At 39.2% G+C, this 13,539-nt stretch overlaps 1 protein-coding gene across 11 annotated transcripts in view; it reads right to left on the bottom strand.

Annotated features, from left to right (window-relative positions):
• ELMO1 (engulfment and cell motility 1) overlaps positions 1 to 13,539 on the bottom strand; it is a 312,086-nt gene that overhangs the window by 101,749 nt on the left and 196,798 nt on the right. For 10 of the 11 annotated variants that reach the window (XM_056483191.1, XM_056483198.1, XM_056483192.1 and 7 more), the window contains one exon: positions 9,125 to 9,261. The exons of the other annotated variant lie outside the window; for it this stretch is intronic. In XM_056483191.1, the coding sequence (XP_056339166.1) occupies positions 9,125 to 9,261 (137 nt within the window). The remainder of the gene's footprint in view (positions 1 to 9,124; positions 9,262 to 13,539) is intronic. 11 annotated transcript variants of the gene reach the window in all.

The raw sequence follows: 13,539 nt of genomic DNA, 5'->3' as shown, positions 1-13,539 counted from the left end.
TGTCTCCAAAAACTGGCTTCCAATATTCAATGACCTAAAAGGGTCTTTTCTGGTATCTTGACAGATGTGGCTGCTCAATGGAGTCAGCGGTTGTCCCCAGCTAGAAAGTGAGAAAAGCCATTAACATCCTCCGTAAGGCAGGTGGAAGTACTATGAAGCCATTGTTCCAAGGAAAGAGGAGAGGCAGAACAAAATCTGTGGGAATAAATCCTGTTGGAGATTGGAGTACTGAACACAAAGAGAAGCTAAGGGAAACTTCACTTTAAAAAGAGAGAGAAATTCAGTAAGATTGCTACATTTAGTCACTAGCTTTAAAAAAAAAAAATCACATATAGGCTTTAAAATGATGAAGAAGTATGTGCTATATGACAATTAAATCAAAAAAGAAAATCACTGGTTAAAAAACTTCCAGATTCCTAGGGAACAGTCCTTTAACAGTTTCCAGAACCCTAACTTACATAAAAATAAATTCTTGGAAGGAATCTGAAAATCTTGACAGCTGTGAGATTACATTCTTTATCTCATATATCTTATTTTACAAAAACAAGGATGTTTCATTTTTCCACTTGGTGACTTTAGAGATGTTATTTTCACTATGAAGGGCTGGCCAATTGCTTCTGAAAAGGCTTACAACATAACAATGTGATGAGATTCTTGATGCAAGGATTGGTTCTTGAGCATTTCTGTCTCATGGCAATGGCAAAAATATCTTCAGCTGACATGGCAAGATATTTAACCATATACACAAATGTCTTTTTCAAGGATTCTGATAATTGTTCCTTCACCTCTCCCTATTGTTTAGGTTAATATACTTTCATGGTATCAAATCTGTCTCTATTCCTGTGCTCAGCTTTTAATGTGATATTCCTCAGCTTTCATATGTATTACTGGGGCCTTGCTTCTCTGCTTACCATGACCAACATGTAAAGGTAACATGAAGAACTGGGATGGAACCTCCCAGTAAATTACATTTTAGTCATCAATAAATCCACAAGATTTTTTGCATACTATTCAAATCAACAGTGAAGAGGAGAAAGGGCAAAGAAAAAAGAGCCTTACCAGTTTTAAAGAGGCACACACCTTCCATCCCCCAGTAGGCTATTTAACTCTCAGTGGAAAGTAACAACTGCCTCTGCTGTGGTCTCAAGGCCAAATACTCTATGGGGCAAAACCTAACACTTCCTTCAGAAAGTACATGCTAAACCCCTCACCTCCTCCATTTTTCCGCTCATCCAGTGTCTGGGAACTTGAGGACAGTTCATGTTAGCACATCAAGGCCCAGTTTAACCTGTGACCACCTAATAAAGGTAACCTACAGAGAGCCAGCAGAGTAGCTGTGGTTAGCCCAGTGTGCATTGTGTAGATATGGATTGAGATAGCTGGTGTGGGTAAAAGAGAGAAGAGCCCAATTTCACCCAACACACCATCCTCTCCTCTCACGCTGCCTTCCAGCAGCCCTCCCTCCCATCTGCCTCTATCACAGCCAACCTTAATTTACACTGGTGCATCGGGTAGCAGGATCAGCTTGTCAGATGCTGGCCATTTATCTCGTGCTAAAAATAGAGACAGGCAGCAGCAGCAACTAACTGGTAAACGCCTCTTTAATGGTGACTGACATATTCAATCAAGACAATACGCAAGATGTAAGCTGCAAACAATGAAGGACATTTGTATAAGGACAGATAAGACAAAAACAAATAAGCACCCCAGCTTTGCTTATGAGACACATACGAAAGATTTCTGCTGCTCTTTTCAACCACAAGGCTATTTAGATTACAATTACTTAGGGCAAACCAACAATAATACAAGCTCTTCTCCTCCAAGAGAAGCTATAAAAATCTCATTGTTAGCTGCATCATTCATCATGATAACCTCATTTCAACTGAAACAAAATATCTGAGACATCACCTCTCCCCCCTTCCTTCCCTCTTTTATTTTCCTATAATAAGGTCTATAGTCTGGGGAGCTCTCAGGCTGAATTCCATGCACTGTGACTCACAAAATGAAAATCTGTTTTTCTATGCCCACTGTCATTCACATCAGTAGCAATTCATGCAGCAAAAAGCCATATGACATGCACCTCTGATTTAACTGTACTACAAAAACATATCCTAGAAAGAAGAAATAAAAATACAGAGACAAGAGTGGTTCCTGGGATCTGATTTTTATCCACATTTTTAGACAGGAATGACAGGGAAAATATCACAAAATATGCTGTTTTGGTGACAGTTCCAGTTAGGTTATATCATTTCCCTTCACGACTAACATACTCTACATGCAATTGAGGCATTTTTTTTCCCAGTGCAGAAAGTTTCTGTGGAGTAGAAAAAAAGCGGTTAGCAGATAACCTACACTCAAGTGTTTCTCCTCTGGTTATCAGGCTTTCCACTCAATCATCTTTTTGAAGACCAAGAAGGTTTATTGGTTTGATCAGTACCCACTGAGATGAAAATGAAGAGTGCTTTGAAAGTATGAAGTACCAGCAGCTTTAAAAATTATCATCTCCAGCATGTTACACAAGCCTTTATGTGTTCTACAGTAACACACATATTTCATTAGAAATCTGGGGGATAAAATCCCCTCTGCCAATGATGGCTAGGTTTTCCAAAAATAGGAGACTCCACTGCCAAAACCAACAGTCTTTCATCGCTGGGGAAAGGACAAAACAAGCTGCTGGCCAATTAATGGATTACACTAAAATACTCTTTTCTTGTTTTAAATAACATGCTTTGTTTAAATGTCCTTTCCTTTCCGTAATTTTTGGCTTGAAGACTCCATCTCTTTGTTGGTGCACCCATCCTGGCATGTGCAGAGATGGAGAAGACTAAACAGATCAACTGATGAAGGCATACATCTGGAATATCTAGGCCACAAAAACATAGAGGGAACACTGACCTAATGCCAGGGAAAGGTCTTAAACAGGCTCTCTCTGCATCACATTAAATTGCACTACTTAAAAAAAAAACATTCTCAAGGAAGAGGTTGCTAATGGAATAGACCTGACAATTTTTCTGCACCCAAATTATGTTTTCTAAAAGATTCCTACTGTATTTGAAGGGAGCAATTTCTTCAATTAAAAAGCCTCATTTTCTCTGTAATCTATGCAGCAGAATTGCAAAATGTTAATTGCCACAATTTTTTTATAAATCCATGCATTTCACAATTAATGATACAATATATTCATAGCAATTATCTGTTTCCAGTAAAAGTTAGTAAAGTGTTATTAGCATCAGGTGTGAAAACACAGGATTTAATTTGTGCTAATCTGCCCCAGCCTGGGGAATACTGAATTCGTTCTATGTGAGAATAATTTATTTGCAATATTCCTAACTGATATAAACAAATCATTCTCAAGGGAAGGTGAAATAAAGCTAACAGAGAGGTGCAATCATTCCACTAGCCCAGCATTTCCCAACAGTAAAATGCAGACAGAACAGTGTTCCAAAGCTTCTCCCAAAAGAAGTTAAATTCATCTGCTTCAGACCCTTAAGAAAGCAATAATTCTTTGGAGGGCGTCTGTAAAGATATGATCTCTTTCCTTTTTTCTTATATTGAATTGAAAAGGAGGTGACAAACAGGTTTAAACACTGACCAAAGGATTTTACTTTCAAGTTTGTCTGAATTATTTTCTCTCATTTGAGGTAATGCTTCTTTCATTTTCTGAAGCGTCCATTTGCCATCCTTCTACAAGCCTCCCTGTGCAGTTGGGTGGGTGGAAAGAAAGCTACAGAGAGAGGAAAGCACCCGTTTGGTGCTAGAGCTGCTACTGCATCTGTGGCAGGGTGATGGACGAGGCTGGAGCAAGTGACCAGACATCCTGTTTCTGATTTTGACCCTGCAGCTGCTGCACTGCCAAGGCACTTCAGCTCTGGGTGCCTTTGCCTCCTTACTGTAAAGTGTAGTTCAAGACTTGGCCAAGCCTGGAAGGAGTAGAAAACTGCAGAATATTGTTAGTGCCACTAGAGGGGATCACTTGAGCATGCTGGGGACCTGCTGCTCCCACAGGAGTGAGGGAAAGCCCTGTCACTTCCAGGTCAGGCACAGAACTGCCATGGCAAGGTCTAGCATTAGGATAACTAGATTCCAGCCAGGGTGGCATTTTGGACAGGATCTATGCAGAGTCTGCTCTTTGAGTCTTCGCAGTTTGCCATGGGGAACACTGGTGACAGCAAAGCTGATGACAGCTCCTCTACCACTTTGCTGCACAGAACCTTTCAAAATGACCCCCTAGGCCTTTCCTTACTCATGGGTAACTCACATTATCTGATGGTGGGTTTGGCCCACCAAACGTTTTCACACAAACCACCCTTCACAGAAGTGTGCTTCTTAAGAGCCTGTCCTTGAACCCTTAGTCATATTTTGAACACAGCCTACCACAATTATTCATCCCTACAGCTGCTGAAAACATGACAACACTGGAGAAGCTGTGAAACCTGAGGCATGGCATTTTCAAACCTCCACCAAGGAAATAAACAGTATTTTTCATTTTTTATGTTATGCTTGGATACCTTTTCTGTTATCTTGTCAGTGACCGAGGAAAAATGTTCGCAGAGTCTGAGCATGAGCCATAAACAACTTTTGTGCTTATCCAACGCCTCTGTGTTTGCTTTGCTATTTAATTAAGGACTCACAAAGGGTGTTTATTGTTTGTAATCTGTTGCCACTGTGAACAATGTCTACTCTTCTGATCACCACAAAGGCAGTTATGTGCATGCCTGTCAGTGACATGTTTTGTTATCTTACTGAGCAGACCCCGCTGCTGCAGGGGGATCTGATGCTGCAGCTTGGCGTGTCCCTGAAATAGCCAGATACCATAAGGGCAGTTCCTCACCAGATTGCCACTGTGAAATCTCCTTCTGCACTCGGACTGGAAGCAGTTATTTTTACTCTTAATCTGCTTTTTTTTTTTTTTTTTTTTTTTTTTTTTTTTTTTTATAAGATGGTACAACACTAGGTACACAATTAGCAAATTGCTCATTCTGTTCTGCAGGTTTAATAAGACAAGCTATGGCTGCAACCAAAATAATCTATTTGCTCACCTTTCCGTCTATTCAAACCTATGAAAAACAGCTGACTGAAATCTCTGGAAACCAGAATTAATAGGATAATCTTGTCCCCTACACAGTGTCCTACTTTCTGTCTCCTTGTATCCCAAGAAACAATAAGTGTACTTTACAAGAAGATCATTAAAGTGATAGCAATCACAATGTAAATCCACATTAGGGCAATACAGGTGCCCTTACCAAAGTACATCTAGAGGGGATCTTCAAAAAATTTTCTTTTGGGAGTATGCTTTCATTTGGCCCAATTGGAGGAATTTTACTGTTGGGCGGGTACTTTGAATTCCACCTACCATCATGTTAAGAATAAACAATAAACCTCAAACCAATATAAGTACATCTTGTCTGTATGGCAGCAGAGGCTGATTACTCTGAGCAGAGTGTAGGTGGTCCCTGCATGATGGAAATCTGACTGATGGGCACCTATTTAAATGGGCAGGCTGCTGATGAAGGTTTCTAGATGCTGGATGTGAGATAACTTGAGCCAGCTTTCTTACAGTCAGCACTGACTCCAAAAAATCAATACGCAATGCCTTCTTCTGCTTAAACATGTATGTAAAGCTTGGAGACTAGATTATATTTTCAAAGCCATAAACCATGCTGTCTGCTCACAAATTACTTTGGGGAAACTTGTAAAGTATCCTTTGATCATCTGTAGGCTCAAATAAAAACAAAAAGGTTTCAAATTGAATTGTTGTCACTTGCATGCCTATCTATACAGCTGCACCTTAATTTCTCTAGGAAACTCACAAAACATGAATTATGCATGTCTTAAAATGCTACAAAGGCATAATATAAGGTTAGCTGCCTGTCTGAATTATTCTATTCAGACATCCACGACTATATAGAGAGTCTGAAAAAAAGGTTTTAGGTCTGACAGTGTCATACTATCACCATAGACATCAAAGAACTTTTTCTCACGCAAGAGTTGACAAAATGTGTTTCGTTTAATGAATAAGAATTGGGTAAAGCATGAGATCATAAATGTTTCACTAAAATACAGTAAAATTCTTCCAACTGTGAGCAAAGTGCTGGTTTAATTATTTTTGAAACTGAAAATGAATAAACCTATGTTGAATCTCCACAACATAAACTGAAGAATGATGATGGCACACTATGCCATTTTGTCATCAAAAGAAAGTCTTAATATGTGTTTTAAGAACCCTTGAGAGCAGGCACTGAAACCTGTGGGGAAATTCAATCACTTTGCATGTTTTAGTGCCTGTCATTTCCCAATTCAAGAGAGGAGGAAATAATTCTCTGTATGTGCACACAGACCTCCTACAGACTCTCAATGTATAAGCTACTGTGATTAATCAAAAGTTTGAAATTAAACTAAAAAGCTCCTTTTCTTCAATTATGATTAAACATAAAAGCAATCAGACTATATTTTTTAGTAGAATGCCCAAGTCTCAAGTGCCACCAAGCAGTACTGAGAGTGTCCAGTTTTGTTTTGAAGGTTTTAAGGAAGGAAGGAATAGAGGAAGGAATAAAACAAATGATCCCATCAGGCAAGGGAATAGTAAATTGTAACTAAGTGGTGTTTCATACACTGCCATGACAATCAAGTTATTGAAAAGCAGTAAGACAAAGAGAAGATGGAAGATTTAATTTTTTCTTCACACAAGTAAATGACTGCATCTTGTGAGGTCTGCTCTCTTCCCGTTCACTTCTGAAAGGATGGGCTGAATGCTCCCCGGGCCCACATGGCCTTTGCCTGCCAAATTTTCAAAAGTGACTGCACAGAAATAGGTACCCTTAGCACTCAGGGAAGATGTAGACAGAATACTAACATGCTGTGATCACCAAAGCCTCTTGCCAGATAAGGATGAAAAATAGTGGTGGGTAAAACCATGGGCTGCACTGGCAGCTGTCACTCACCAACAACATGGGTAAACCTTGGGCATCACCATATAATGTATCAGCCCCCACAAACCCTCAAGTGCTTCACAAGCCCACACAACAACAATTTGCTTCACTCACAGATCCCTTCAGATATTTATCAGCTGAGTAATTCACATCACCACTGCATGTCATTTGAATTGGATAAGAGCACAAAAATCTCCTTATGACTCTAAGAAAGGATGTAGATAAGCAAAACATAATTAGAGATGTGTTAGAAATGAGAAAAGCAAGTCCTTAGCATTCCTTCCTCTTTACAGAAACAGTTATAAAATCAATAATTATTTCTGCAGGCAGAGATCCTGGGCTCAGGATCATGCAGCACAGTGCCACCACCAGACAGAAACCCTAGAAGCCCAATGGCAAATGTTTCAAGTTTGCCCCACTGAGTTAAGAATTGCCCATGTCTTCAATGACACATGCAGTAAGACACAGTGCAAATGTTACTGAACCTGACAGAACTGATAGGTGAAGTCGCAAGACTACCAGCAACAGAAAATACAAGTAGGAAACTAGTCATATCAGAGAAAAAACTCCCTGATCTCCTGTGAACCTCCACAATAGTGCCCAACACTGCAAAGTATATTTCTTTGTTTTCCTTTTAGGGTGATCTGGGCTGGTGCCAGAAATGGAACCATACTTTATTTAAATTTCCTAGGATTGCTAATAATATTTCAACTCATGTTGTTTGAAATTATGTAGACAAATCCTTCTTCTACTGAGATATAAGGCCTGAAAAAGACATTTATACGTTTATTTAAAACAACCACATATTATGAACTAGCCTTTATAAAGTTGCCCTTTAAGCTCTTGATTTTAGCAACCCTATGCTGTTCAGTGAATTATCTTGCTATTGCTCCTTCTATGTTCCTGGATCATTAGGTAGGAGAAGCATGTCAGAAATTCCATGTAAGAACAAGCCTCTAGGTCACCTGGCAATGACAGCATACATGTTGAACTTCTTTTCCTCTTTAGCCAGGGCTCTGGTACTGATGCCAACTTGCCTGATAGAACTCTACAAAGGTTATTCTTCACTGTGACCTAAAAATTTATCTTCACTCTGAAGCAGAAAACAGTCATTGGGACAACTTCAATAATAGACAGTTCCAATTAGAAGTCAGGCGTGATCATTCCTGCTGGCACTAATATAACATTTGAGTCTGGTGACTTTAGAACACCTGTAAGGCACATGCTGACAGAGCAGCAGTCTCACTTTTCATTCCCAGCCAACAGTCCTACAACCAACATGTCCCAGGGAAAGGCTCAATATCCAGTCAGAGGATCCCAACAAAGATAAGGATGACAGCTGGCCACAAAAATGTGAGTTTGCTTCATTCTTAGAAAATGCCAGAGATACTGCTCAGCCTCATGGCAAATCGGGTAAAAATTGGATGTCTAGGGACCACTAAGACAGACCTATTCTTTATTGCTTTTCTGAGGGTCAGAAGATTGGCTGAAGCTTCCAGAATTTTTACTGAAGAGCTTTATGGCTGAATTTTTATTTCACTTGTTTTCAGGGTTTGGGGGGGGGCGGGTTTGCTGTGGGGTTTTTTTCGTGTGTCTGTGTGTGTTTGTTTTGTTTGCTTGTTACTTCTGCCTTTTTTTATTTTTTGTTTGTTTGTTTTGGCTTTTTTGCTTGTTTATTTGTTTGTGGGTGGGGTTTTTTGGGTTGGTGGGAATGGGTTGGGGTATTTTGGGTTTTTTGTTTTGTTTTTGTTTTAGCAGCCTAAACTGCACAGCACTCTGTCATTATTGTGTCTGCCCTCAAATATTTTATCCCTTTAGTGCTCACTTGAAATGAAAGGGAGGCACAGAAATATCACTGCAGTACTCTCTCTGCATTATTTACAACCTTATTGGCTGCAGCACTTGAGCACAATACTGCTAACATAAAAAGGCAGATTTTTCTCTCAAATCAGGACTTTAGTCTCGTAGTCTGCAGCGCAACATGACTGAAAAAGGTCTATGAACCTCCTTACGTCTCCCATCCTCAATCCAACACTTTCTAAACGCTGGCATTCCAATGTGCAAAGCATTCAAAAAGATAAATCTCCAGCCTTTTAACAGAATCGGAATTAGTAATCCCTGTGCATCTAGGGAAGAATATATGGCATTGTTTCACTATTCTGCCCAGTTATTCCCACCCCGCCTTTTTTTCTTGCCTTGTTAAAGTCCTCTGAAGTTGCCCTCATTTCCTTCCATGTCTTGTTCAAAAGCTGAATGCAGATACAGAAGAACTCCTCAAACGATCTGTCATGGGTGAAGAACATGGGATGGAAATCATTGCAGGTCTCACTGGCTAAAAATAGAAAAACAAGGGCTGGTGGAATAAAACATGTACAGGCAGGAGCTTAAAAAATAAATGTAAAATACAATCAGCCACAAAATTCAGAAAGCAGAGTATTTGAATGAAATCCCAGCTCTTGGAGCAAAGGATGTCAAAACACTATTGTGAAAAGCCAGCCTTGGTCTACAGTCTTAAAGACAACAAAACACAATATAGACTCTTATCTTTAGGAGACGGACAGCAAGAAGAGGAAGCAACTATCTGTTTGCCTGACTATTCTCTCAATGTTTTTTGTTGTCCACCTTGCCTGCTGAGAACCAAACACCAAACACAGGGCCCATCACTCACAAAAGAGTATTAGATTAACGTACACACTGAAATGTGAAGCTCTGCTGACACAGAAGATGATCTACCATATTATACAGAGGTAACAATAAAAATATTGACAGATATAGAGATGAGAATATAACTAATTATATTTGCTCCTTGAAAATAACCAGAATCAAAAGCAATGGATCTTCTATAATCTACCCCTTATCCGAGACAAACACAATAAAAACCGAAAAAACTACACCAAAAACCAATCCCCAAACATCCTTATTTTTAATCAAATACTGGCTTTAAGGAAGTAAAAATATCAAGGAACACTGTAGTGATGATCCCAAAATTGAAAAGCAGGAGTAAGCTGTGATTCTCCTTGAGCAAAGAATGAATTTTCAAAAACTAAGGACTGAAGCAGTGATACCTATCTGAGTAGAGAAGGGCCTTTAGCCAAGGATGAATAAATTTTCAAACTCTGCCATGACTTGCAGAGCCACTTCCGTAGTATATCTGTGTTCTTAAAAAATCAAAGAAAAATGTCAGGCCAAATAAGCTTTCTTTAAATACCTAGTCCCCAAATCTCTCAGCTTCAACTTTCACCTCTTCATGAGTGCTCTTTTGAACTTTTCCCGCAATGACTCATATGCTTAAATAGCATCATCTTTCTTTACTTCAGGATCAAGCAGCCACTACTTAGGCAAACTCCCTCCTGTGCAAGAACAATGGAATTATCAAGCACTGAGATAAATCACATTTTCCTGGGGCTGAATGACTGTTTAACATCGACTTTCTCTCACTGGAACAGGACAAATTAGAATTAAGACCCTGTGGAGGAACAAGTGAATGGCTCAGGCAGGCTGACTCTCTGCACTAGGTGCAGACACAGTTTTGGTATACCTCTTCTAGCCACAAAATTCCCCTCTCAGTGTGTTCAGTTACCTCTGCTGCACCACCAGCTCTGCTGTAGAAACACGAATTGTGTTTAGAACCACTTGAACCCTCAAAAAAAAAAAAAGTTTCTGATCTTTTCCAGCATGCAGTATTCCAATTAGAAAGCAAAACTCTGAAGCTTAATTGTAAATTTGAAGCTTAATTTTAACATCAGATTTACTAAAATCTAATCAATTCTCCAGCTATATGGCAAGGATGGGATGTAAATTTGGAGCAAAGGTTTAATTCTAATCAAGTAAACCCCACTTCAAAGGATTTGCAGTCAAGAGGGAATTAGTCAAAGGAGAGACCTATATTTATGAGGAACAACTCAATCCCTTCAAGAGAACAAAATGCCTAAGGTGTGCTTTTCAGAACAGCTTCCATTCATTCCATAGGAGCTGCAAGGGCTCAGCACTTCCAATAATCAGACCTTCAGCCTGTAATAATGTCAGAGACCAACAGAACAGATTCTCAGAGGGCACCTGTCTTTAAAGTAAGAAATACTACATTGATGAGCAGAAATAAAATAACACCAAGTAAAAGAATGCAGTGCGTACCTTCACTGTATAAATCACAGCATGAAACAAGGCAATAACCCTAGACATACACTGGCCTTTCTGATCCTCCTCAAAGCCTGAGCTTCTCATTCAGCTCCTGCTCATAAAAATCAATAAATCAAAATTAAAGGCTAGGAATTCTCAGAAAATTGATCATCAATTCTAACTCATGCTCCTTATGATAATCAGCCTCAAAATGTATCTACTATACTGACTGTTCTGCATGCAGAATTAAAGATGCCACCTCTCCCCACCTTATTTTATAGGTAGGCAATGGATAGTGTTTTATGCCTTTCAGTTTCAAAATGAAAGAGTATAAATCACTGTTACTGATATAAATGGAGAAAGCTGGGCCTTTTTGAAGGCAGGGTGAACATCTTAAGGCACAAAACAAATCCCAGGAATAATTCAAAACCAAATGATAAACAGCTTTTTAAAAATTCCCACCATCATTCAGATAGCAGAGAAAAGAAATAAATCCAGTCTGCTTCAGCAGTAGCCTTTTGTATGCCTTGAAAATTCTATCTATACTAATACAAAATCATAGATTTCAATGGAAAAATCTTCAGGCTGCAGTTCTAGTTATATCTATGTTCTGCACAGAATGTTTAAATACCTAATGAAGGATAACTCTTGTCCAAATTCTTTCCTTCTCCTTTTAACAGTGAGATGAGCATGAAGGAAAAGGTGATGCTGTTGTGCTATTGTGTAGAGACCAAAGGAAGACTAAGTTACAAACTGCTGTCATTGCCCACTCTCTCCAGACCCAAATCTGCATCTCCAATATCAGAGCCTGCCTCTCCCTGCAGAGTGAGCAAATTTAAAGGCTGGTCTGTTTTACTAATTAAAAACTTCTTGAATTTATTTTTTCACAAACTTGCAATTTGACTAGTTCTGAACTGAAACAGAGTCTTGGAAAAATGTTGAGACCTTCTGCCTAAGAGCTGCATGCAAAATTCTGATCCTTAAACCCAGTACTTTCTAACCATCCTTTCTACAAGCAAGGACCAACCACATTTACAACCACATAAAAACAGCCACAGCTACAATGTGGGGACACAAATCATCATGATTATTCACCATCAAGTTTTAATTATGCCTCTGAGAGGTCACCTTCCAAAGGCAAGCCACAGATGTCTAGTCTACATAAATCAGGTGAAGATCTTGTTGATTTTCACTTCTTGGCACAATTCTTGGAGCTGTAGATCAATATGCCACCTCTCAGGATACAAGTAGTCCCTCAAGTTTCTAGCTGATCTGTAGCTGGAACTTTGAGAAAGAAGCTTGGTTCATTTCTCATCATAAATTGCACTGCCAAAAAAGGAGCTATTTTGTACCTGGAAGTTTACGTGGTTACTACAGTGTGTATTTTTAGTGTTTACCCAACACAATTTTGTCTATCAGTTGCTTCCTAAATTACAATAAAGATATTCAAGTATCCCAGACTGTTTGAGGAGTAAACAGATTTGACATGTTACATTGTTCATCTGTGGATTAGTAGAAAACGACAAGAGGGGGAAAACAACTGAGAAAGAAGAAAAGAGTTATACCTTCATTTTGTACCCCATCTCTAAACACCTTTTCCCAGGAGAAAGAATATAATCAGAATTTCTTTTAGCTGTGTCAAGAACAGCTAGGTATTTGCATATTTGCATAAGCCTGTCTTGAAAGGGAACAGATTATGTGATGATGTTTCAATAAGTGTTTTGCTTGAAGTACAGCAGAGATTTAAATTTCAAAGTTGCTGTGGGGAACTGAATATGGACAAAACGGATTTTTCCATGCAAGACACATTCCAGGAAAGGACCAGTGCACCAGACCAGACAGCAGGCTGCTGTGTCACGTCACTGTCCAAAACAGTATGAGCAAAAGGTCCCTAGTTCAACAGAAACTGGCTGATTGCTGTAAGGGTTCATTACATTCCCCCCCATGTTAAAAGGTAGATACATGTAGATATCTTCTACATGTGGTTTCCGCTTGAAAGGGAAGGAAAAGATTAATACAATTTCTTATCTTAGATGGTTTTGTGGAACACTAGGAAATAACACAGAGATAAGAGCACCCTGCCCCTAAAGCTAAAACAGCAAGGAGAGACACAGTGATACACCTCTGTAGACAAGGTACTGCCCTTGATCTTAAGAAATCTCTGCTTTCTTTCTGACTCTGCTAAACCGCTGTGTTGATACTATTCATCCCTCACCGTGTCTTTAAAATGGTATGCAGTCATTCTGACCTACCTTGTGAAGTTCTTGAATTCAAGAGATGAAAAAGATTGCACTGGTATGAAAGCCATATCTATCACTAAGGGAATGTTTGAAACTAGGAACCATCCAATCCATTATTTACAAAATCCATTCACGATGCTATGGGGGATCAAGATGAGGTGAGTTAAACAGTCATTTTTCTGTAAATTTAAGACCTATGAAATTTGGAATACATATGAAAGACAATCACAAATGAGATACTTCATTCAAGAATG

Source organism: Oenanthe melanoleuca, chromosome 2 (genome assembly GCF_029582105.1).
Source record: "Oenanthe melanoleuca isolate GR-GAL-2019-014 chromosome 2, OMel1.0, whole genome shotgun sequence".
NCBI lineage: Eukaryota > Metazoa > Chordata > Aves > Passeriformes > Muscicapidae > Oenanthe > Oenanthe melanoleuca.
Note: the sequence above shows the minus strand (reverse complement) of the source record. Positions and strands in the feature narration are given on the sequence as shown.